Source organism: Anthonomus grandis, chromosome 4 (assembly GCF_022605725.1).
Source record: "Anthonomus grandis grandis chromosome 4, icAntGran1.3, whole genome shotgun sequence".
NCBI lineage: Eukaryota > Metazoa > Arthropoda > Insecta > Coleoptera > Curculionidae > Anthonomus > Anthonomus grandis.
This window is the reverse complement of record NC_065549.1, coordinates 596502-621708: the sequence shown is the minus strand read 5'-3', so window position 1 is coordinate 621708 and position 25207 is coordinate 596502. Positions and strand designations below refer to the sequence as shown.

At 30.4% G+C, this 25207-nt stretch overlaps 1 protein-coding gene across 1 annotated transcript in view; it reads left to right on the top strand.

Annotated features, from left to right (window-relative positions):
• The window catches only part of LOC126734913 (protein madd-4), a 531919-nt gene that overhangs the window by 489221 nt on the left and 17491 nt on the right, over positions 1-25207 (top strand). Inside the window, exons 16-21 of the mRNA XM_050438751.1 lie at positions 836-1026; positions 1345-1560; positions 7037-7497; positions 7601-7796; positions 19736-19826; positions 19970-20116. Of these exons, the coding sequence (XP_050294708.1) occupies positions 836-1026; positions 1345-1560; positions 7037-7497; positions 7601-7796; positions 19736-19826; positions 19970-20116 (1302 nt within the window). The remainder of the gene's footprint in view (positions 1-835; positions 1027-1344; positions 1561-7036; positions 7498-7600; positions 7797-19735; positions 19827-19969; positions 20117-25207) is intronic.

The following is a 25207-nucleotide window of genomic DNA, read 5'->3' as shown; positions in this document are numbered from 1 at the left end:
AGGAATTGCACAAAATATTATAGAAATATTTGTACAATAACCATATACACAAGTTTTAATAATCTAAGGCATTATTTGAAAGTTCAAAAATATTCCTGTCAAAACTGTGTGGAAGATGTAGTACAAGGGGTAAGGTTGCCTGGAAAAAACTATTTAATTATCAATTAAATACAAGAAATTGTACAAAAAAAGCCCTAGAAATAATCGCACAATAATTAAATGTACTAGTTTTATTAATCTTTTTCTGCAAAAATATTGTTTTTCATCAACACGACCCTTAAGCCCCCCACCCACCCCAAACATTTGCCCATTAAAAAAATTATTTTAAAAAATCACTGTTTTTTGTTCATAGTATCCAATCTAATAGCACTGTTCAATCAAATTTAATATAAATAAAATATGTTATTAAATTAGATATTAATGATGAAACCAGCTGTTATTGAAGCGTATTATTTTGGAAAACAATGATTTTTGAATATAATTTCTTACTAGTAAGTTGTGTGGGGTGGGTGGGAGGGTAAGGGTAAGTTAAATAAAAAATAATTTTTTTTGCAGAATATAATTTCCTCAAAAAAATGTCTTTTAAGAACAGTATAAGTGTAAACCAAAAATAAACGTTTATTTAACTATCGTGTATTGCTTAAGATATTTATTATATAAAAAACAATTTTTATATTTATTTATACGTCTTACAGACTATCATTTATCTATAATATTGTAAATAATAATACTATGCACATGTACAAATAAATAAAGACAAAAGATCCAAATCTCTCAATTTAAATTAGTAGCTTCAAGAATTGTTTATAAAGATAAATAATTTTTTATGTATTAGATAAGTGGGAGTGCTAGCAGGGAAGGAGGTGCCAAATCTTACTCCTGGAAAGAGCAAGGATTCACTCATTGCAGTGCCTCCTGTTTGGGTGGAGTGCAAGAACTTATCGTCAATTGCGTTCGAGACGACAATCAGAAAATTACGTCTCCTTACATGTGCCCCATAGAATACAAACCTGAAGTAATCATAAGGTAAGAAGATATTTAAATGTTAAAATACTTAAAAAATTAAAGAAAAATTATAGCTTTAGGCCTTTTAATTAAAATACCTTGTATATTGTATACAGTTTACCTAATGTTACATCTTCTCAAATTTATTTAGTACATAGTAAGGGTAGTATTTAAAATGGATCAAGTCAAAAAAACAAACATAAATAACTCACTCCCTGATCACTAAAACGCGAGCTATATGGTTACGTTATTCTCCAACTAACTTTTAACGTCACAACGATTTATTGTGTAAATTTAACTTTCAAATTGACTTAGAAGGAATTTTCAAACTTCGTCTAGGTCTTGTAACGAGCACGCTTGTCCCCCGAGATGGCAATATGGTGATTTCTCCCCGTGTTCCCTCAGTTGCGGATTAGGAATCCAAACCAGAGAGGTGAACTGCGTCCACGAATTGACCCAAGGTGGTGGAAATTCGGTGGTGGTACCGCATAATCGGTGCCCTCAGCCACCACCGCCCGACAGACAATACTGTAACGTCCTGGACTGTCCTGTAAAGTAAGTTATGATATTCGCTCCTTTTATCCCCCAATTTACTTAAGAAAAATCATAGACAATTAACCAGGCGGGCCCCGATAAGCCGTATCTGAGTGTCCCCTCGTTAAGGCATTGTCTAAAATAACTACAGAAATAAAATTAAAAACGTAGAAAGCTTTAGGAACCGAGCGAGCGTGAAACGCGTTAAATGAGACCTAAAATTAACGAAAAAGCTTTGGAAAAGGGACGGGAAACCAGGGCATTATTTTCTATCAAATTAGCCGGCCTTTATTGTCACTAAGAACGATCTTTTATATCCTAATTAAGTATTGCGTTTACACTATAATAATTAGGTAACAGAGCATCCTACTTTACTTCTACATTCTTGTACTATTTTAGTACAAGAATTATTAGTATTCCGTGTATAATATCTCAATTGATCCATATGTTATTTACTCACTAAATATGTTTAAGTATTTATAAAGTAAATTAAATTACTCTGTATTATTACAATTGTTTTAAAGTTATAATTATGTACCTATTCAATATATAACAAATTAAATATAATCTTTGCAGAAATATATATTTCCTCATTTGCACATTCAATTTCCTGTAATAATTCCATAAATTACTAACTAACTGCGATGGTGTGAAAAGTGATGATACCACTAAGATATTCCATGAATTTGATCGATATATGGCAACAACGTTTGCAGCAAATAGGCATATGTATACCAATTAAGAGCTTGGAATCGTGGAAATTCGACTTAACTCGTTACCGACTTAATGCGCTAGCGGGAGAGTTCTGAATGAGATAGAGACATTATGAAAATAATTACTGCAACTGTCTGATTAAAAGAAAAAAAATAGACTACGACGAATAGAATTTACTTAACATGAGGAAAAATATTTTTTTCTATTTGTATTTATATATTAGATTAAAAGTCTTATTTTCTAGTAGAAATCTAAAATACAAAAATACTTTATAGAGCTTAGAAGTGGTTACAAAAAATCAATTGCCGCATGTTTCTTTCTTGTTGTGTTCTTTGAATCAAACCTTTGTTTTAATAGTATATTTTGTTTAAGATGTTATGCATTTATTTTTTATTTACTTATTGGTTTCCTATCAATGAAAGTAATAATTTATTACTAATATGTTCACTTAACAACTCGAGTAAAGTTAGTTTCTTTTCTTCACAAGCTTCTTATTCCGTTTCTCCCTTTTGTTAATTTTTGTTTTATGTAGTCAAAAATCAAGACTTAATCATGTTTGTTTTTCTGCTCCTTGCTTTCCTCATATTGTTTTTCTTACTTTTTTTTACATTTCTTTACCTTTCTTACATTCTTCTTTTCGACTTTTATTCATACTTTTGGTCTGAGTAGTCTATTTTCTTTAAAAGCCTTTTAATAATATATAATCTGTGAGTTTTTGTAATAGCAGATCTAACGAATTAATTTACTCATTGACGTAAATTCGTTATTTACGTCATGAGTAAATTCTGGAGTGTATATAGGCCAAATTTTGTAAAACATTGACTTTTTTCTTTTTTTTTAAATTAAAAATAGTATGCAAAAGAATGAGACAACTAATTCGACTGTCAGCAAAGTATAACTTTTTGAGTTTTTGTTTACGTGAAGAAAAAATGCTAAAATACGCTCTAATTATTATTTTATTAATTTTTTCAATTTTAAGCCTAATTTTATGGATTTTTATTTAACTCTGAAAAAAATGCCGAAACACGTATCTAATCAAATTATTAGGAGAACTTGTATATTAATTTTCAAAACTCTAACTTGGTTTGTTTCAGAGATATGCACATTTTCTTACCAAAAAAGTTCCAATGCTCAATTCTTCAGTCATATAAAATGTTAGGTAAAATGCTGAAACAGGTGTCTAATGAATTTATTATGAGAAATTGGGTTTCAATTTACAAATCTCTAAATTAATTTGTTTTAGAAATAAGAATATTTTCTCACATAAGAATATTTATTTTTGCAATTTAATTTTTTAACTTCCAATACTAATTTCTTCAACTATATAAAATTATAGGGAAAATTTGAAGAATGCATATACAGATTTTCAAAATTTAATTTCAATTTTTTTTAAGTAATGAGCTATTGAATTTTGTCAAAAAAAAATCACTCGTAAGAAAATGGTTAAGGAAACTGTCATACATAAAAGTGCGTTAAAGATTATATTGACCATTAAACAAGGAAAAAATTAAAACTTTAAAAAAACTTTTCAACAGAAGTTTTCCTTATAAAATCCGTGACCCTTAGAAGTGATTTTTTTGGAGAGTTTTCTTCATATAATCCTAAAAATAGCGTTTTTTTTTGAAAAAAAAGCAAGTGGCTTCGATAGTCCAAAAAAATATTAACTTCAGTTGTTTGAAAAAGCCTAAAAACTCTAACTTTAGAAATATGTATGTAAAATGACTTCCTGAAAAAAAGTCACAAAATAGTATCGGATCTCTGAAATTAATACAAAAATTACTTAGAATTAATAGAAAAAGGCTGCAGTTACTTGATTAATTTTTAATTTCGAAAAATATACTTTTAAAAATAGAAATAAATATAAATGAATTTTTTAAAAGATAGAACAAACAGGCGTAAACGGTCGCTACTATTTACTACATGGTCACCAGTTAAGGGTTAATTAGTGTTTTTTCTATTTATTAATTTTTTTATAAGACTGTTTGGATACTTCATAAGATAACCAATTGAAATTATTGATCAAGGACTAAGTTCCTTAATGCAGGATAAATCAGTTCAGGTATGTGGAAAATGAGGAAGAAAAACTACTGTGTGTAGTTCGTTAATCTAAGAAAATACAAAGTGGCTAAAAAACTTCAAGCACTTAAGGAAACTTGATAACGACTGCCTGGAATAATTGAAAAACGATTTTAAATACCTGAAAAAATGGAAAATGACTGGAAATTGACACCATTTTCTACTATTTTTAAAAAAAGAAATCACCTTTTTACATATTTATGGGATAGTTATAGAAGGATAAGAAATCAAATAGTGAATAAAATAAAAATAGAAAAAGATAAATATTTTCGCGAAGCTATAGATGAAAATAAAAATAATTCTGTAGAGCTTTGGAAAAATCTTAAAAGCCTTCTACCGGGTAAAAATTCCGTATTACCAAATGAGGTTGTATTTGAGGGCCAGACATTTACTGAGGAGTTGGACATAGCAGATAAATTTAATAAATACTTTATTAATAGCGTAGATCCAATTGTAGATATTTTACCCAAATTTTCAGTTTTAGAAAATACAGTTGATAATATATCAACGTATACTATATGGGATAAATTTGAAAATACCACTATGAGTGAAACTAGGTGTCTATTAAAAAATATGAAAAATGTTAAAGGAGGGGAAAGTGGTATCTCAAAAAAGGTTCTTGTAGATGTATTTAATATTGTAGGCAACCGTGTGTTAGACATAATTAATACATCGCTTCAAAATGGTGAATTCCCAGAAAATTGGAAGGTCTCTACTATCTTACCGGTTCCTAAGGTTTCAAACACAAAGCAGGCAAGTGAATTTAGGCCTATAAATACTGTACCAGTTTACGAAAAACTTCTAGAGCTAACTGTAAAAACCCAACTACAAACTTACTGCGATAATAATAAAATTTTAACAAAAAATCAGTCAGGGTTTCGACCTCAACATTCTTGCGAATCTGTGATAGTTAACATCTGTGATAATTTTAATAGAGAAATAGATAAGGAAAATTTTGTTTTAGCAATTTTCTTGGATTTTAGAAGAGCCTTTGAGACAGTAAATCGAAATATTTTATTTCTTAAAATGGAAAAAATGGGTATAAGAGGTACGGTTCTAAATTGGTTTAAGTCGTATTTACATAACAGAAAGCAAGTGGTCAAGTTTAAAAATAATTTGTCTCTTGCAAAAGAAATTGTTCATGGTGTTCCTCAAGGCACTGTGTTGGGCCCAATTTTGTTCCTTATGTATATAAATGATATTGTTAAAGTAATGAGTAGAAGTAATTCAGTATTATTTGCGGATGACACTATGCTGTATGTTGTGGGCAAAGATGTAAATAAAATGCAAGACGATCTAAATTTTGATTTAAATAATATATATAGATGGTTGTGTGATAATAACTTGAGCATTAATGCGGCTAAAACAAAATTTTGTTTATTTGGAAATAAAATTAGATTAAATGAAGTTAATTTAAATACAATAAATATCAAAATTAATAATGAAACAATTTCCTACCAAAGAGAAATTAAACATCTGGGTGTTATTTTGGATCCACATTTGATTTTTTATTCGCATATAGACAGCATAACACGCAAAATGTCAAAAAAAATTATTTTTTTATCGAGAATTGGCAAAAACCTATCTATACAAACAAAATTATTAATCTATAATAGTATTATTGTGCCGCATTTAGATTTTTGTTCTGCACTCCTGTTTGGTGTTCCGGATTACAGGATCAATAGACTTTAAATCATACAAAACAGAGCCATGAGGGTCATACTAAAATGTAATAGATATACACCGGTGGATAATATGCTAAATGTCCTAAATATTTTGGCAGTAAAACAAAAAATATTGTTTAATACATGTATGTTTGTTTTTAAATTAAAAAATAAATTGCTACCAGAATATATTTGCGAAAAAATCACAATATTTAGTGATTTGCATAACTATGCTACCAGACAGCGAGGGGATTTTGTACTAATGGGGAGACATACTTCAGACAGAATGACAAATACCATTCTCCATAAAGGCCTCAAATATTTTAACGAATTGCCAATACATTTAAAGAACAGTGAAAGCCTAGTCACATTTAGAAAAACATTAAAAAGATATATATATTCCATCCCAAGAAATTCAATTATATTATATTGTAAGGGTATAAGGTATAAATGTTTTATTTTGGTTGTATTGCTTTGTGTTTTATTATTTTATCTTTACTCTTTTAATATAGTTTAAGGTTTTAAATTTTTTATATTTACATATTTTTTTTTTTTTTTTTTTTTTTTTTTTTTTTTTTTATCTTAGTTAAGGTCTTAAATTTTATTGTTTCAAATTTATGATAGTTTTAAGTTTTATATATATATTTTTTAAATTATCTGTTGTCATTTGTTGATATAATTTATACTTATACCTATAATACCTATTTGTTAGTTTACTCTATGCCATTTAAATTTTCCTTTTTATTTTTAGTTATATTCTAAAAATTTTCTTTTTTGTAATTTTTTGTAGCATGATGCTAAATAAAGAAACATTATTATTATTATTTTTTTTTTATTGTAAAAAAAATGCGTTAAATTTAATGGTCTAATTATGTTAAATATTTGGCTTGCACTTAACGATGCTCTTATCTATCTTGGTTTGTCTGCAGTTTATCTAGAATTTTAATGTATTATCTGAGCCCACATTTTTGCCAGATATACACATCTGAATTAAACCTATTTACGGCAACATCCATAATTGGAAATTCCTCTTGTTTCCTTAGGTGGAGGGTGTCAGAATGGTCCAAATGTACAAAACCCTGCGGCGGAGGCGAGAAATCCCGAAAAGTGGAATGTAAACAAGTGATGGCCCAGAACCATACGGTAGATCGTCCGTCAACGATGTGTCCCAGCCCTAAACCTCTCGAAACGAAACCGTGCAACACTAAAAGTTGCGTTATTGAGAGCGACAAGCCCCAAATAAGCGTCACCAATAGCACATTCATACAGCACGACCCTAAAAAGAATAAAATCACCGTGAAAGTGGGCGGGGCGGCCACTTTATTGACCGGTACCACCGTGAAGATCAAGTGTCCAGTGAAGCGATTCGACAAATCGAAGATCCAGTGGAAGAAGGACGGGACTGCGTTACCGCACAGCAAAAAGTACAAGAGTTCGAAGAAAGGGGCGCTGAGGGTGCAGAATTTGAGTTTGAGAGATAGCGGGGTCTATAGCTGTGTAGCCGGTAAGAGAATTAATTATCTATTGGTATATAAGTATTCAATAATGTTCTTATTCCGCAGTATTTCCAATTATATTAAATTCTTAGTTTGTGTAATTAATTTTAGGTAAATCAAATGCGAGTATCACGATATCGGTTCGCACTAAGCCGGGGGAATTTCCAACGTCCGAAGAAATCCAGAAACACTATAAAACCGACTTGATTTCTGGGGTTCACGTGTCGCAAACCGAGGGAAAGCCTAATTATGCCGACGACCAGTCACACGAACAAAAACCTGACGGGGGTAAAAAGAACCATTACAAGTAAGTACAAACTAAAGCACACAACTTTATATTACTCTTTTGAAAAAAATACAATTCTTAAAATTTCTCATCTGATATGCAATATATATGCTGAATTCAATTCCCCAACCTGTATACAGTATACAGGTTGGGGAATTAAATTTAATGAGTTGATGAATTAATTATCGATGAGGATGTTGGCACTATGTATTATTCAATTTTAAATCGCTATTATTTTTCTCTCGACTCATTATGTCTGCTTATACTTCTTAAAAGGGGAATTTAAGTTATTACATGTTTTTATGGAGACTTGATAGTATAAAGTAGAAATTTGTTTGTCATAAAAGCCAATAGCAATTTGCTATCAAACGGGTCCTGGATGAATATGGACTGGAAGAAATGGTTTATAGTGCTCTAAAACTGACTTTAACACGATTGAATAGAAGTGTTTTAAAGAAATTGTAATATTAATCATGAAACTGTTACCAGTATTTTGGTACAAATGTTTCAAATAATCTAAAAATTAGAGTGATATTTCCCAATCACTTTTCCAAGATCAACAATTTCCCAAAGATCAGTAAAAGTAAATGAAAATTATTTTTTCTTAACGAAATATTCCATTTAGAAGTTTTCAATTCCGTATTCAGTACCTTTAAAAATTATATTGGATCCAGTTCAAAACCTTCAATCTTTAACTACTATTAGTTCAAGTTGACTTATTCAAATTTGCCTAGCAATAGTTTAAAATGCTTTTTAAAAAATCTAGCGATACTGCAAAAAAAACAATGTTATCATAGTAAATAATAGTTTTGAGAAAATTATCAAAAATATTAACAATTACAGACTCACATGAGTGATTCTCACAAAAAAATTGTCACAAAAATCAAGAAATAGCTCCTTTACGTATGTCTCAACGAGCTTTTAATAAACAGGTATAGTATTAATAGGTCGAATCAGTACTATTTTAACTTTAAGAACAGAGAACTTTGGGAACAGTTTTAGATAAACCTAATTTTCTCTATTTTTATCAGAATTTATATTTTATTTTTATTAGAATGACGCTTTAATTTTTATTGTGCAATATACAGCATAATAAATATTTTGAGATTACGATTCTATCTGTCGACGTTTTCATATCTTGCGAGATTTTATTGCAACCACCAACAAAGTCAGATGCTATTAAGGTCGTACTAAAAAACTCTTCATGCGTAATGATCGATGCCCCAACCTGTATACTTAAGCGACATCTAGATGTTTAAGAATTGACTATTCAAACAGTTCAGTTTAATTTTATTGCGAATGTGCAAAAAGGGATTTTGTTATTCATTAATAACTTTAAAGCTTCTATCTTAATTTTCTAAATAATAAAGGCCAAACTATTTTTTTTTTTAATATGTTCAATAAAGATGAAGTTAAAGAAAGATAAACTTTGAAGTATTTTTCCTGTAAGTATCACATTACCAATAGTGCAACTTTTTAGTTTTTGGAAAAACTTTACACTAATATGGTGTGTGGATCGATTACTGGTGAATTTACACGTTATTTACTGACGATACAACTATTATCTTTCACTGTACTGACTTGGGCAAATCTTGAAATTCTCAAGTCTCTAAACTGAACTTGAAATATCCGGAGAAAAATTTGAGATTTTTTCAAAAGTTTTTAATTAAAAAAAAAATAGTCAACTTTGGAATAAGATTACCTGGGGAAATGCTATACAGGGTCCTGCAACAGTGCGTCGGTCTTCTATAAAGCCTAAAAAAATAAGGTTAAAAATTTCTAATCTCTTAAAAAAAAAAATGTTGGGACCTGATAGCGCATATAAATAAATAAATAAATAAAATAAATATGCCTTTTATTTTTAAAATTACATAAACATGGCTGAGAAAAAAAAACATTATTAAAAAGCTGAAAAAAAAAACATTATTAAAAAAAAAGTAGCATAAACCACTAGCGCAGTCTAGCTTTAAAGAGCTACTCTACTGAACCAGAAGCTATACTTTACCATCAGTAAATAAATTAGGTAGTTAAAAAAAAAAATTATCTTAGGCAAATTAATTAGTAAATTACAATAAATTATTAATTAAATATTACAATTAGAAGAAACTAGAAGAAACTTGCATAACAAACATTAAATTTGCCAGAAAAATTGCACAAATAACAAAAGCCACTAAAAAAAATCTCCATTGGTTTGCAAATTAAATAGATGTTCCTTGAATTTTATTTTAAAAGATTGAATTGATAAATTAATTAGGTTTGTTGGTACTTTATTAAAAATATTTGCTGCATTATAAGAATATGACCTCTGAAACATGGCACTATGATGAAGTGGAACCGTAATTCTTTTAGAAAACCTTATATTTAAACCATGAACAGTGTCCCGAAAAATTAGTCTTTCTTTAAGGGAGACAGGGGAAGATGTGTCATTAATTATTTTCAATAAAAACACTGCAAAATGTAATATCCTGCGCATATCCATTTTAAGCCATCTAATATCTCTGTATAAATAAGATACATGGTCAAATTTTCGGAGTCCATAAACAAATCGAACGCAAGCATTTTGGACCCTTTGAATTCTTACCCGACTTTCCAAATCTAGACAAAACCCATAAACTACGCCAGCATAATTAAAATGAGACAGTACAAGGGATTCACATAATTGTTTTCTTAACTTTACATTTAACATATGGCGGTTATTATACAATGTTTTCAGGGACATAAAAGTTCTCTGAAAAATTTTTTTAAGGTGTTCCTTAAATCTTAATTGTTCATCCAAAATAACCCCCAAGTTTTTACCGTTGTTTACAAATTCCAATCTTGTATTATCGAAATTAATATTTATATTAGATTTTAAAAACTCTCTTTGATTTTTGTTACCAAATATCATAAGCTGGGACTTATTAGGATTTAATTTTAAATTGTGATTTTTTGAGTTTAAGCCTAGTGCTTGCAGGTCTTCATTTATGAGTGATTCGGCCTCTTTATAGTCGCTGTAATCAAAACAATAATAAATTTGCGTATCATCAGCAAATGCCTGAAGCTTACAATATTTAAGCGATTTTAAAACATCTGAGGTATACATTATAAAAAGCAAAGGACCTAAAATAGAACCCTGCGGTACTCCACAACTAATACTTACTTGTTCAGACTTTCTGTTATCGGAAAAAATCGTTTGATATCTATTAGACAAATAGGATTTTAAAAGCAAATAGGAGTTATTATTAAAACCGTAATACTTAAGCTTAGCGCACAACAAATTATGGTTAATGGTGTCAAACGCCTTAGAATAAACCAACAGCACTAAAACGGTATGCATGTTTTTATCACAAGCTCTAAATAAGTCATCAGTTACATTACAAAGTGCTACCGAAGTGTTAAAATGTTTCCTAAACCCACATTGTGAATTTGGTATTATTTCATAAGATAAGCAATAGTTATATATTTGATTATAAAGAATTCTTTCAAAAATTTTCGAAACGGCAGGAAAAATACTTATAATGCGAATGTCATTAAGAGTTGTAGGAGTAGACATTTTAGGCAAAGGTTTTCCCATTGAAGTCTTCCATTGATCAGGAAAGTAACTTATCTCTATGCAACAATTTATAATGTGGGTTAAGTACAAGTCAACAAAGGGGCTACAATACTTAAGCATTAATGAAGAAATTTCATCGGTACCTATCGCAATTGTTTTTATATTATTTAAAATTTTGTTAACCTCATCTGGACTCGTTAAATGGAAACTAAACATATTCGCATCTCTATAAAAGTTATTATTATAATAAGACGTTTTTTCCTCACAGCCTGGATTGACTTGCGCAGTTAAGTCAAAAAAATTACTTATCTCATTGGGATCAGAGAGAAACGACGGAATTAGACCATCCTTATTCTTACAAATATTAAAACTTTTTAGTGCATTCCACAGCTGACTCGGTTCTCTTTTATTTAAAAAAAGTGAATCGATATACTTCCTCTTCTCTCTCCGAACCCGAGACAAAGTAAAATTTCTTAAACCTTTGTAAGTATTCCAATCTTCCAATAGTTTTGACTGTTTGAATATACGCAAGGCATCGTCCCTTTGTCTCATAAAGATTTTTAGGTTTTCTGTGAGCCATGGTGCTTTAGGCTTAGTAATGCGAGATTCTCGGACAGGCGCATGCCTATCGAAAAGGGTTAAAATAAAATTATTAAACATAGATATCTTCATATTAATGTCATTTTCGTAAAAAATATTATCCCACGGCAAATTGTGCATGTCTGCATTGAAATTGTATACATTAAAATTTTTAAAACAACGGTACCTAACAATTTTTTGACTGCAATTTATTTTTGCTAAATTTAATTCACAATATATAACTTTATGGTCGGATACGGCATCAGCCGATAACACACCCTTATTAGAAACCAACAGCACATTAGAAACAAATATGACATCTAAAAGAGTACTTACATTTGCCGTTACTCGTGTGGGCTCTTCATTTACTTGATGTAGGTTGTAGTTTTCAAAAAGTGTAGTAAGTGGATTTTGAAGACTCAATAAATTAATATTAAAGTCCCCTAAACAAAAAGTTTCTTCTACAGCAGGATAAAGACATGAAAATATATTATCAAAGTCAGCGGTTAATGCGCCAAAATTTAGCGTTGGTGGCTTGTAAAAAACACAAAAGCCATAATACTTATTTCCCAACCTAATCTTAAAAACAAGGTATTCAAGTTTAGGATTAATATTAAAATCAAAAGTCAATATATCAACTTGATATGTACATTTGACAAAAGCAGCCACACCTCCCCCCCTGCCGACCCTATCTTTTCTAAACATTTGGTAACCCGGAATCTTAAATGCGTCAGAATCATCCCCCTCAGACAGCCAAGTTTCAGACAACAAAAATATCTCAAAATTATTTGCTTCTATCATATCACGTAATTCAGCAAAACCCGTAAAGATAGATCTTACGTTTAAGTGGCCAACTTTGAATTTACTAGTAGTCATCATCCAGTAACCAATTTGATTCTTATTAACAATAATATATGTATGTATAATTATAGGAATAATGCGGAAAAATTTAATGTTATGCAAGCTCAAAAATATATCAGTGTTTCCCTATACAGGTATATATAGATAATAAATAGCTTAGCCTAAAAACAAAACAATAGAAAACAAAATAGAAAAAACAGCGCTTCCACACAATGCCCCGGGATTATTTTGTAAAAAATAATAATTATTCATATAGAACCAAAACCAAGCAAAAAAATTAAGCAAAAATCGTAATAACTTCATGCAATTAAATAAATTAAACAACAAAAAAAAAGAGAAAAAACTGTTTCTTATCCAGACAACACAAAATAAAATTGTAATTATGATTAAGTTATTGGTTAAAAAGTATTTTCTTACCGAAAATCGAAATTGCATGAGTATTGATAACAATAACAAAACGTATTAAATTACTGTCCATTATTAAGCTAAGCAGACTTTATTTTAATTAAGTCACTTTCACTAGGTATACGATGCACTTTATTGTTAAACTTAGTATAAATAACTCCATTCAGGACCCATGCGTTTTTGACACCAAACAAGTCAATGGCCTTATTAAGTAGAAAAAGGCGATTTTTAGTTAAATCTTCCTTTATAAATATATTACTGTTTTTCAAATTTTTGCGACCTTTTAGTACCGAAACACGAGCCATATCACTACCGAAGTTCACGAGAACTGCAGGAGGACTATCATTGCGTGCCTTGGCCAAAACACGGTAGCACTTTTTTATATCCGATCTATTGATATTTACTTTTAGCTGTTCGGTAAACAATTCGGTTACTTTTGAATGCAGGTTCTCGTTTACATCCATGGGCAGCCCAAAAATGCGTATATTCATGTTTCGTTGGGATTGTTCAACGCAATCTGTTGTGGTGCGCAGTTTTATGTTTTCCCGTTCCAGCTCAAGGACTCTATCCTCCAGAATAGTACACCTATTCACCAGGACAGAGCAATCATTATTTAATAAGTTTAGCTTCTCCTCAAACTGTTTTTCAATGCGGGAGACTATTTTATCAACAATTTCTTGCAGAAATTTGTCGTTAAAAATGCTTATTACTTGCGATTTAATCTCGCGCAAGTCAGTAGATGAGAATCCCATTATGGCGGACAGGAACAACAACTTGGAATCAGTTAAACACCAATATTTCACTGCACTGGAACTATTTTAACCCAACTACTTGGAATTAATATTGACTGTGCTGCACTTATGACAAAACTTTGAAAATTATTTAATAAACTTAGGTAATGACTCCATAAACAACAAAAATCAAGGAGCGTGTGCGAAGACGATGCTAACTACTCGCACGCCATCTGTCCTCAATCAAGATCTGGAAAATATTTTGAAGTAGCAGCATTTTTTTTAAATCGAATGCCATTCTTTTTATTTTTAAGACCGCCTTAGGCTACCTTGTATACGTGCTAAATATGGCTGCTTTGTCATGCGCAGTTTGACTGCATAAATTTTTTTTATAAAAAAAAAAATCTAAAAATCATTACATCATTTAATTTCATCTTGATACTAGAAATGTTAATTCAATGTCAATATTGGACTTAATTGGGATTCTAGAAGAATGGAAAATTACTTTGACTTAAATTGTTTCCTTCTATCATATACAGGGTGTTCGTAGTTAGCAATCATATTTTACGAATTTCAAAGCTCCATTTCTTGCTTTTTTTTAATAGAACACCCTGTATATTTTTTATCCATTTAATGATGATTTAATACATGAAATTTTTTTATTATGTAAACATATTATATTCCCTGTATATTGCTTCATCTTGGAGAAACCAAAGGGTGTATTAATTTTTATATTAAAAAATACTATAGAATTTACAGATATTGTAGATGTCAATGTCACAGAAAATATATATACTTCGTATATTTTAGGCCCAAATTAATTACAGATAAACATAAATAATTTATGTTTAAACTTAATTTATCTCAGTTAAAACATTCATATTATAAATTAGATTAAGAGTTTTTATTTTAACAGGGATACTTATATTACATATAGACCATAAAGGAATTCTGAAACACTTCAATGCCTGGAACATAAAAAAAATTAACTCCTTGGAAAAAAAATTAAATTTTACTAGAGTCTTGTAATATATAAAAACTTACCTTAGAACACATGAAAAGTGACTTAAATTATTTGAAAGAATTATTTCCTTTAAATGATCGAGAAAAAATTGATAATTATTTTTGAATACCTGGAATATATAAGTGGTTAATTAAAATACCTAGAAAATATAGAAAAATTGTTTTAAATGTCTGAAAGAAAATTGAAGATTTCAACAATAGTCTGTAATAAATAGGAAATTTTATAAAATGTCATAAAAATTTAAAAAAAAATTACTTACAAATGCTTGACCAAAAATTGGTACCAAAAATGTTAAAAATATAAAAGGTCTCAACTAAAAATGACTTTAAATGGCTGAAAGAAAATTAGTGCAATATATAATATTCTGTTCAATAATTACATAAGAAATCAAAGGCATTTATCTCCAGGATGTTATTAGAAAATAAGATTTATTTTCAAAAGGTGTTACTAAAAACTATGCTATAAAATATAGTATACAAAACAATATTTTGAATGCCAATTACATACCTAGGTTAAGAATTGCAGAAATAATAGAAAAAAATTATATGATAAAAATCGCGTCGATGGATCAACATAAAACAATTAAAAAAAAAGTTTTAACAAATAAATGTTATACATAGCGTCTGGCCAAACAAAAATTAGTAAGGTAGTAAAAATAAAAATACTAAAAGAAATAAGATAAGAGACATAATTATTTAAACTCTTCTAAACAGTTTGAGGAAAGTAAATCTTTTCAAATATCATGGCAAATGTTAATGTTAATATTAATGCTCTCGTAAATTATAGACTTCTTAATAAATGATGCGTGAGGAATTGGTAGCATTAAATCTCTGCATTCTTTGTGGCAGAAATATACTTTACATCTGCCTTTAGTTACATGATGTGTGCTTGGAAAAAGAGGAAATAAAAGAAAGATTTTATGTCCAGGCAACTTTTTCAATGTAAGTTTTTTTTAGGGTTAAAAATTAACTGATCCAGAAAAAAAATTATAACGTCAATTTCCTGTAAGATATTGGTTTTTATGTTTTTTTTAAATTATTGAATTTACACTGTGTCCCATTTTGGATGAGACTGCAGGGTATCTCTGTCATTTTTTAAAATAGAGCTTTGCGGTTTTCGCGACCCTGTATCACTTTTTTGTAAAACTTTTAAAGCCACAAACAGAAATATTCTAACTACTTTTGTTCCTGAAATACAGGGTGAAAACGAAAATGTTCACTTTTGGAGATGTTATTATTTCTCAGGCCCTGTATAAGATAGAATAAAAAAGAAAACTGCTTATAATAAATATTTTTACATAAAAGTCAGTGGCGTTTTTAATTTTTTTTCCCAATGCACTGTTTTTAAGATTGGGCACAAACTTGGTATTTTTTAAATGGAACACCCTGTATATTTTAACCTCAAATTTTTGCATTTTTTTTTCTGAATACATTGATGTATCACAACCTAATCTTTGATAAATTTTAGCTCAAAGAATTAGAAAAATCCATATTTATGTTTATTTTTTTAATAGTAGGCCATGAATTCTTTGACACATGCATAAAAAAATGTTTTGTTTATTGCATTCATGGAAACTAAGTCACAAACAGACTCAATACATATCAATAATGATGGCTGACGGTGAAAATATGGAATTCCAAAATTTTGAAAAGTATGATATTATAAAATGTTTAAACCTTTCTAACGAAAATGTCGAAGCGGCGCAGCAATTATATTTAAATAGGTAAAGCTCTAGCTTATTTTATTTTGTTACAAAATTCAAAAAATAAAAAAGATCTTATTAGGTTTCCAGAAAGACGTCAGCCATCTCATGCTACGGTATTCCGGTTAAAATCTAATCTTTTAAATTATGGCTGCTATTCAAAACCTAGGCAACCCCATGTTGATAGAAATGAAGCTGGCGAAATTAATGTTTTAGCGTGTGTGGAAGCAAGACCCCAAATTTCCTGTAGAAAGATAGAGGAAGAGATAGGAGTTTCCAAAACAAAAGTGCAAAAAATTTTAAAAAAGCATAAATTTAAACCGTATAAGATAAATATTATTCAAGAATTGCATCCTGACGATCCGTTTAAACGACTGGAATTTTCTAATTGGTTTTTAACCAAAACTAATGAAGATCCGGATTTTGTAAAAAAGGTAATATGGTCTGACGAATCCCATATAAGCAGTAGTAGCATATTTAATAGGCAAAATACCAGACATTGGTTTCAAGAAAACCAACATATTACTTTTGAACGACAGCAACAAGGCCGATTTGGTTTTAGTGTTTCCTGTTTTGTATTGGGCACTAAAATTGTATATACAATTTTTGAGGGTAGCTTAACTGCCCAACGATATCTAAATATATTGCAAAATAATTTGCCAGAGTTGCTGGAGGACATACCTTTAGCCCAGCGACATCAAATATATTTCCAGCAAGATGGAGCGCCCGCTCATAATTCAAGGGTAGTTAGAGAATATTTAAGTGCCCATTTTGATAGACGTTGGATTAGCACACACGGGCCAATCAGATGGCCCCCGAGGTCACCGGACTTAAGTGTTTTGGACTTTTTTGTATGGTCGTACTTAAAAAATAAAATTTATGCAAATCGGCATAATAATATAAATGAACTCCGACCGACAACTGAAGAAGCATTCATAAACTTCCAAAGGCAACCCTTTATAATTTTAAATGCCTTAAGACGAATACAGACTGTATGTGATTTTTGTATAAAACAAAATGGACAGCAGATTGAACAGTTTTATTAAATTTATATTTGTTGTTTTTTTTTTGGTTTTTGTAATTAATTTTCTAATTTGAATCTTGTAATTACTAATTAGTTTTTAATGTTAAACCTGGTCCGATATATTTTTTTTGTTTTTAACATTTTTATGTTTATATTAATATTTTAAGTTAATGTTTAAAATATAGTTAAATAAACAGGTTTAAATCACATGGCGTTTTAAAAAAGTAATAATTAAATGCATGTGTGTAAGAATTCATGGCCTACTATTAAAAACAAAAATAAATATGGATTTTTCTGATTTTTGAAGCTAAAATTTACTAAAGAATAGGTTGTGATACATCAATGTATTCAGAAAAAAAAATGCAAAAATTTGACGTTAAAATATACAGGGTGTTCCATTTAAAAAATACCAAGTTTGTGCCCAATCTTAAAAACAGTGCATTAGAAAAAAAAATTAAATACGCCACTGACTTTTATGTAAAAATATCTATTATAAGCAGTTTTCATTTTTATTCTATCTTATACAGGGCCTGAGAAATAATAACATCTCCAAAAGTGAACATTTTCGTTTTCACCCTGTATTTCAGGAACAAAAGTAGTTAGAATATTTCTGTTTGTGGCTTTAAAAGTTTTACAAAAAAGTGATACAGGGTCGCGAAAACCGCAAAGCTCTATCTTAAAAAATGACAGAGATACCCTGCAGTCTCATCCAAAATGGGACACACTGTACTCTAGGCAATAGCTATTTCCTAAAAGAATCATTTAATTCATTCAGAAAATGCTTTTTTCTCTTTAGGGAAAACTAGGCTAAAATGTTCAGAAGAGATGTTATCTTCTTATACCAGGCAGTTAAATGCACTTTCTGTAAGAATTGAAATTTTTGTTTTAGGTTTTTCTTTTATTTTTTCAAACTCTGGGATAATTTTTCACATTTATCTCAACAATACATAGAGTTCAATAAGGTAATATTAAACATTTCCCAAAAACAGAACCCATACTTTCATCGTGACTCGATAAGAGCAAAATAAACTAAACTATATAAGAAATCCAAGTTCAATTGCCAACATTTGAAGTGCAAAGCACTCAGATATGATTTTATTTTAAAGGGTCAAAATGTGGGATTCAAAGTTCAGTTCACTAATTACTAATCCAAGATTATCCAAAAATCTTGGTTTCAAGTTGGAGTTATCTACATGTTTTAGCAAGTAATTTTTAATTTTTAGATATTTTAATAATTCCGTTAAAATTCCAAACTTTATTAATTCCTTTAATATTTAATAAAACATTTTTTAACACGTCAAAAAAATTAATATGAAAATAAGGCTGCGATATACTTGCGAGGAGCTGTGACTTGTAATACATAAAAATTCATATAAATAAACGAACTGGATACATATGAAGCATAAATTTGATCAAATTTTCAATGCCAAAACTTATTAGAAGCTTGAAACTAGTAGTACTCTCACGAGATGACCTGCTTTGAATATAAAGTACAAAGTACTTAAAGCAGGTTAGCTTAGGTACTAATAGTTTATAAGGTCTGATGAGGCTTTATTTTAAGCGAAACATCTAACCTCCGGGATATAAAAAATTTTGATATCGATACTTGGTGTTCTTATTTTGTCTCTACGTTGCAAATAGCTTAATATAATAATTTTACTGTATTTAACTATGCCAAGTTTCTTTCTTAAGTATGCATTAAAATGTAGCAGAAGTGCATAGGCAATAAGCCTTAAGTTAAAGGAAAAACGACGGTGCTTCATGGATTCCTGACTTGCCGCTAAAATAAATAAAATTAATACTACCGTTGATTGAATAATATTGACAATCAACGGTACTACATTGAAAACGTTCAATTTAGTTCGGAATTAAGAAAAAATAAAAATTTACCATCATTCAAAATTAATATATTATTTTCTACAAGTTTCTTTGGATCTGCCAAGTGAGTTTTATTTTGCTTATAATTTAATGTAAGTTTATAAATAGCTAACAAAAATTCTACTAGGAAAATCAACTTTTGAATATTTCTATCGTACCTTGGAACTCACTAAGCTACTAAGTGGGTCTTAATACACTCTAATAATGCAAATATATTTTTTTAGATTGTTCACTCCCACTTCACCGTCTTCGAGCCTCACTCTGGAAACCCACGCTAACGGTGCAAAAACCACCGAAAACTCCGATAATAAAAAGGTAATCAAATGCAGAGTATCAATCTATAAAATTCTACTTTTTCTATATTAACCACATTAAAACATTCCCATAAAATAAATCTTTCTCTCTCTTCTTAACTAACCGACTAACCATCTTCTTTCTTTTTCCTACTCGCGTCAAAGGACAAAGTTTCCAACTTGCCGTCGAGCTCATCAGAGTTTCACAACACCCCGAATAGGGACGGGGGTGGGGCGGAGTCGGCACGCAGCTCCGCAACCCGACCTACGTCGACGTTCGGAAACTTGTTCGCGTTAATCACGAAGTTACAGGTTAGAGTTACTCACTCACTCACTCACTTACTCTTGGGGAAAGTCCGGCCCTTGGCAATTTGGCCCTTGTTTGTTGCAGCTGACCCTATTAATAGTTTACAAGAGTCTTCATTTAAATACATTGTAAACTTATAAGCAAGGGGCATAGTTTCGGGTGATTAACTAAATTTTGTTAAGGAATACTTCTTAATTTTTGATAAACATATTATTTGGGTCTAATGTAAGTTGGGTCAAGAAATCTTTAGTCGTATTGGGATCCTGGAAAACTGTAAAAAATCAAAAATTATAATTTTTTATAAATAAAGAGTTTCCAAAAATTAAGCCTTACATTATCTTTACTTATTTTATTTGTTATTTGTTAATTAATCAATCAATGCTTTATTGTCAAAAAATTGTTACAATTTGTAGACAAAGCTGTAAAACAAAAAAGACACAAAAATACAAACAAAACACAATTAAAAAAAAGAAAAACAAAACAAATTAAAAAAAAATAAATAAATAGAATAGATTATCTACAATATATACAGATTAATACAATTTAAAAAAAAAGATCATTAAAAAATCTATCTACATTAAAAAAAAATGTAAAAAATGTTTAAAAAAGTAAAAAATTATAAAAAATCCTAAAATAGCTACAAAAAGCAGTATAATTAATATTTTAAGTTCTGCAATTATGTTAACTGTCATTTTGTTTGCATGTTTGTTTGTACTCTAGTCATCTAAAAAAGTCTTAAATCAAGACTTGGCGTCACACTATAATGAATTAAACAAGTAGAGAGAAAGTGAGGTTATATTTTTGAAAACCCTTTATTGATAAAAACTATACCTTCGACCTAGAACCTTCTCTTCAACTTCAAATCTATATTAAAAATTATTAATTAAAAATTAAATTTCTATTCTAGGCATTTGAGACACTTTGATTGCCTGTAAGAGACTTTCAAGTCTTCTTAGGTCTCTTCCAGGCACTCCAAAAGGTTTGAAGATCTATTCCAGGCACTTAAGATACTTGTAAGGGATTTTTAAGTCTTTCTAAGTCTCTTCAACGTACTTGAAAATATCTGAGCGTCTTTTCAAAGCATTTAAGGCACTGTTACTGCCTGTAAAAGACTTCTAAGTCTTTTCAGGTTGGTTTCTTCTAAGCACTTGAGAATATCTGAGAATCGTTTCCAAACATTTGAGGCACCTTAACTGTCTGTAAGAAATTTCTAAAGCGTAATTCTTTTCCTGACATTTTAGGAAATTTGAGTCTCTTTCAAGTATTTAAATTTTGACTGCCTGTAAAGTCTCTTTTAAGCATTTAAGAGTACCTGAGAATTTTTTCCAAGCATTTAAATTATGTTGCTCTCTTTAAGAGATTATGAGATTATCTAAAGGTTTTTTCCAGGCATTTAAGGCACTTCAACTACCTGTAAAAGGCTTTCAAGACTACTTAAGTCTCTTCCAGAAACTTGAGAAGATTTGAAAATCTATTCCAGGCATTTGAGGCATTTTGATTGCCTGCAAGAGATTTGTAAATCTTGGAAAATCTCTTCCAAACATTTGAGAATATTTAAAGGTATATTTCAGGTATTTGAGACACTTTAACTGCCTATACAAGACTTCTAAGTTTTCTTAACTCTCTTCCAAGTATTCAAGATTATCCGAGAATTTTTTCCAAGAACTTGTGGCGTTTTAACTATCTTTAAAAGACTTCTATATCTTCTAAAGTCTCTTCTGGACATTCAAAAGTATCTGAAAGTCTTTTATAATTATTTGAGAAAATCTGAGAATCTTTTCCAGGTATATGAGGCACTTTGACTGCCTGTAAGAAACTTTCTTAAATTTCTTTTAGGCGTTTCAGAGTATCTGACGGTTTTTTCAGACTATTGAGGCACTTCAACTACCTGTAAAAGACCTTCAAGTCTACTTAAGTCTCTTCCAGGCACTTGAGAGTATTTGAAGATCTATTTCAGGCATACGAGGTACTTTAACTGCTTGTAAGAGACTTCTAATTCTTCTTAAATCTCTTCCAAGTACTTAAGAGTATCTAAAACTTTCTTCCAGGCATTTGAGGCATTTTGACTGCCTGTAAGAGACTTTCAAGTCTTCTTAGGTCTCTTCCAGGCACTTCAAAAGGTTTGAAGATCTATTCCAGGCACTTAAGATGCCTATAAGAATTTTTTAAGTCTTTCTAAGTCTCTTTGTCGTACTTAGAAAAATCTGAGTGTCTTTTCAAAACATTCAAGGTACTTTTACTGTCTGTAAAAGACTTCTAAGCCTTTTCAGGTTTCTTTTAAGCACTTGTGAATATCTGAGAATCGTTTCCAAACATTTGAGGCATGTTGACTGTCTGTAAGAAGCTTCCAAATCGTAATTCTTTTCCTGACATTTTAGAAAATTTAAGTCTCTTTCAAGTATTTAAATATTTACTGCCCGTAAAGTCTCTTTTAAGCATTTAAGAGTACCTGAGAATTCTTTCCAGGCATTTAAATTACGTTGCTCTTTTTAAGAGATTTTAAAATTATCTGAATGTTTTTTACAGGCATTTAAGGCACTTCAACTACATGTAAAAGACTTTCAAGCCTACTTAAGTCTCTTCCAGACATTTGAAAATATTTGAAGTTCTATTCCAGGCATTTGAGGCACTTTAACTGCCTGTCAGAGACTTCTAAATCTTCTTAACTCTCTTCCAAGTGCTTAAAAAAATCTGAGATTTCCTTCCAGGCATTTGAGGCACTTTGACTGCCTGTCAGAGACTTCTAAGTCTTCTTAACTCTCTTCCAAATACTCAAGATTATCCGAGAATTCTTTCCAAGAAGTTGAGGTTTTTTGACTGTCTTTAAGAGACTTGTAAATCTTCTAAAGTCTCTTTTGGACATTTAAAAGTATCTGAAAGTCTTTCATAATTATTTGAGAAAACCTGAGAATCTTTTCCAGGTACATAAGGCACTTTGACTGCCTGTAAGAAATTTTCTTAAATTTCTTTTGGGCATTTCAGAGTATTTGACGTTTTTTTCAGACATTTGAGGCACATCAACTACCTGTAAAAGACTTTCAAATCTACTTAAGTCTCTTCCAGGCACTTGAAATGATTTGAAGATCTATTCCAGGCATTTGAGGTACTTTCACTGCTTGTAAGAGACTTCTAATTCTTCTTAAATCTCTTCGAAGCACTTAGGAGTATCTGAAACTTTCTTCCAGGCATTTGAGGCACTTTGACTGCCTGTAAGAGACTTTCAAGTCTTCTTAAGTCTCTTCCAGGCACTCCTAAAGGTTTGAAGATCTATTCCAGGCACTTAAGATACCTGTAAGAGATTTTTAAGTCTTTCTAATTCTCTTTGACGTACTTGGAAAAATCTGAGTGTCTTTTCAAAGCATTTAAGGCTCCTTCACTGCCTGTAAAAGACTCCTAAGCCTTTCAGGTTTCTTCTAAGCACTTGAGAATATCTGAGAATCGTTTCCAAACATTTGAGGCACGTTGACTGTCTGTAAGAAATTTCTAAATCGTAATTCTTTTCCTGACATTTTAGAAAATGTAAGTCTCTTTCAAGTATTTAAATATTGACTGCCCGTAAATTCTCTTTTAAGCATTTAAGAGTACCTGAGAATTCTTTCCAGGCATTTAAATTACGTTGCTCTTTTTAAGAGATTTTGAAATTATCTGAATGTTTTTTACAGGCATTTAAGGCACTTCAACTACATGTAAAAGACTTTCAAGTCTACTTAAGTCTCTTCCAGACATTTGAAAATATTTGAAGTTCTATTCCAGGCATTTGAGGCACTTTAACTGCCTGTCAGAGACTTCTAAGTTTTCTTAACTCTCTTCCAAATACTCAAGATTATCCGAGACTTCTTTCCAAGAAGTTGAGGTTTTTTGACTGTCTTTAAGAGACTTGTAAATCTTCGAAAGTCTCTTTTGGACATTTAAGAGTATCTGAAAGTCTTTCATAATAATTTGAGACAACCTGAGAATCTTTTCCAGGTATATGAGGCACTTTGACTGCCTGTAAGAAACTTTCTTAAATTTCTTTTAGGCGTTTCAGAGTATCTGACGGTTTTTTCAGACTATTGAGGCACTTCAACTACCTGTAAAAGACCTTCAAGTCTACTTAAGTCTCTTCCAGGCACTTGAGAGTATTTGAAAATCTATTGCAGGTATTTAAGGTACTTTAACTGCTTGTAAGATACTTCGAATTCTTCCTAAATCTCTTTCAAGCACTTAGGAGTATCTAAAACTTTCTTCCAGGCATTTGAGGCACGTTGACTGTCTGTAAGAAGCTTCTAAATCGTAATTCTTTTCCTGACATCTTAGAAAATTTAAGTCTCTTTCAAGTATTTAAATATTGACTGCTCGTAAAGTCTCTTTTAAGCATTTAAGAGTACCTGAGAATTCTTTCCAGGCATTTAAATTACGTTGCTCTTTTTAAGAGATTTTGAAATTATCTGAAAAATTTTTCCAGGCATTTAAGGCACTTCAACTACATGTAAAAGACTTTTAAGTCTACTTAAGTCTTTTCCAGACATTTGAAAATATTTAGAGTTCTATTCCAGGCATTTGAGGCACTTTAACTGCCTGTCAGAGACTTCTAAGCCTTCTTAACTCTCTTCCAAATACTCAAGATTATCCGAGAATTCTTTCCAAGAAGTTGAGGTTTTTTGACTGTCTTTAAGAGACTTCTAAATCTTCTAAAGTCTCTTCTGGGTATTTAAGTATATCCGAAAGTCTTGCATAATTATTTGAAAATACCTGAGAATATTTTCCAGGTATATGAGGCACTTTGACTGCCTGTAAGAAACTTTCTTAAATTTCTTTTAGGCGTTTCGGAGTATCTGACGGTTTTTTCAGACTATTGAGGCACTTCAACTACCTGTAAAAGACCTTCAAGTCTACTTAAGTCTCTTCCAGGCACTTGAGAGTATTTGAAGATCTATTGCAGGTATTTAAGGTACTTTAACTGCTTGTAAGATACTTCGAGTTCTTCCTAAATCTCTTTCAAGCACTTAGGAGTATCTAAAACTTTCTTCCAGGCATTTGAGGCACTTTGACTGCCTGTAAGAGACTTTCAAGTCTTCTTAGGTCTCTTCCAGGCACTCCAAAAGGTTTGAAGATCT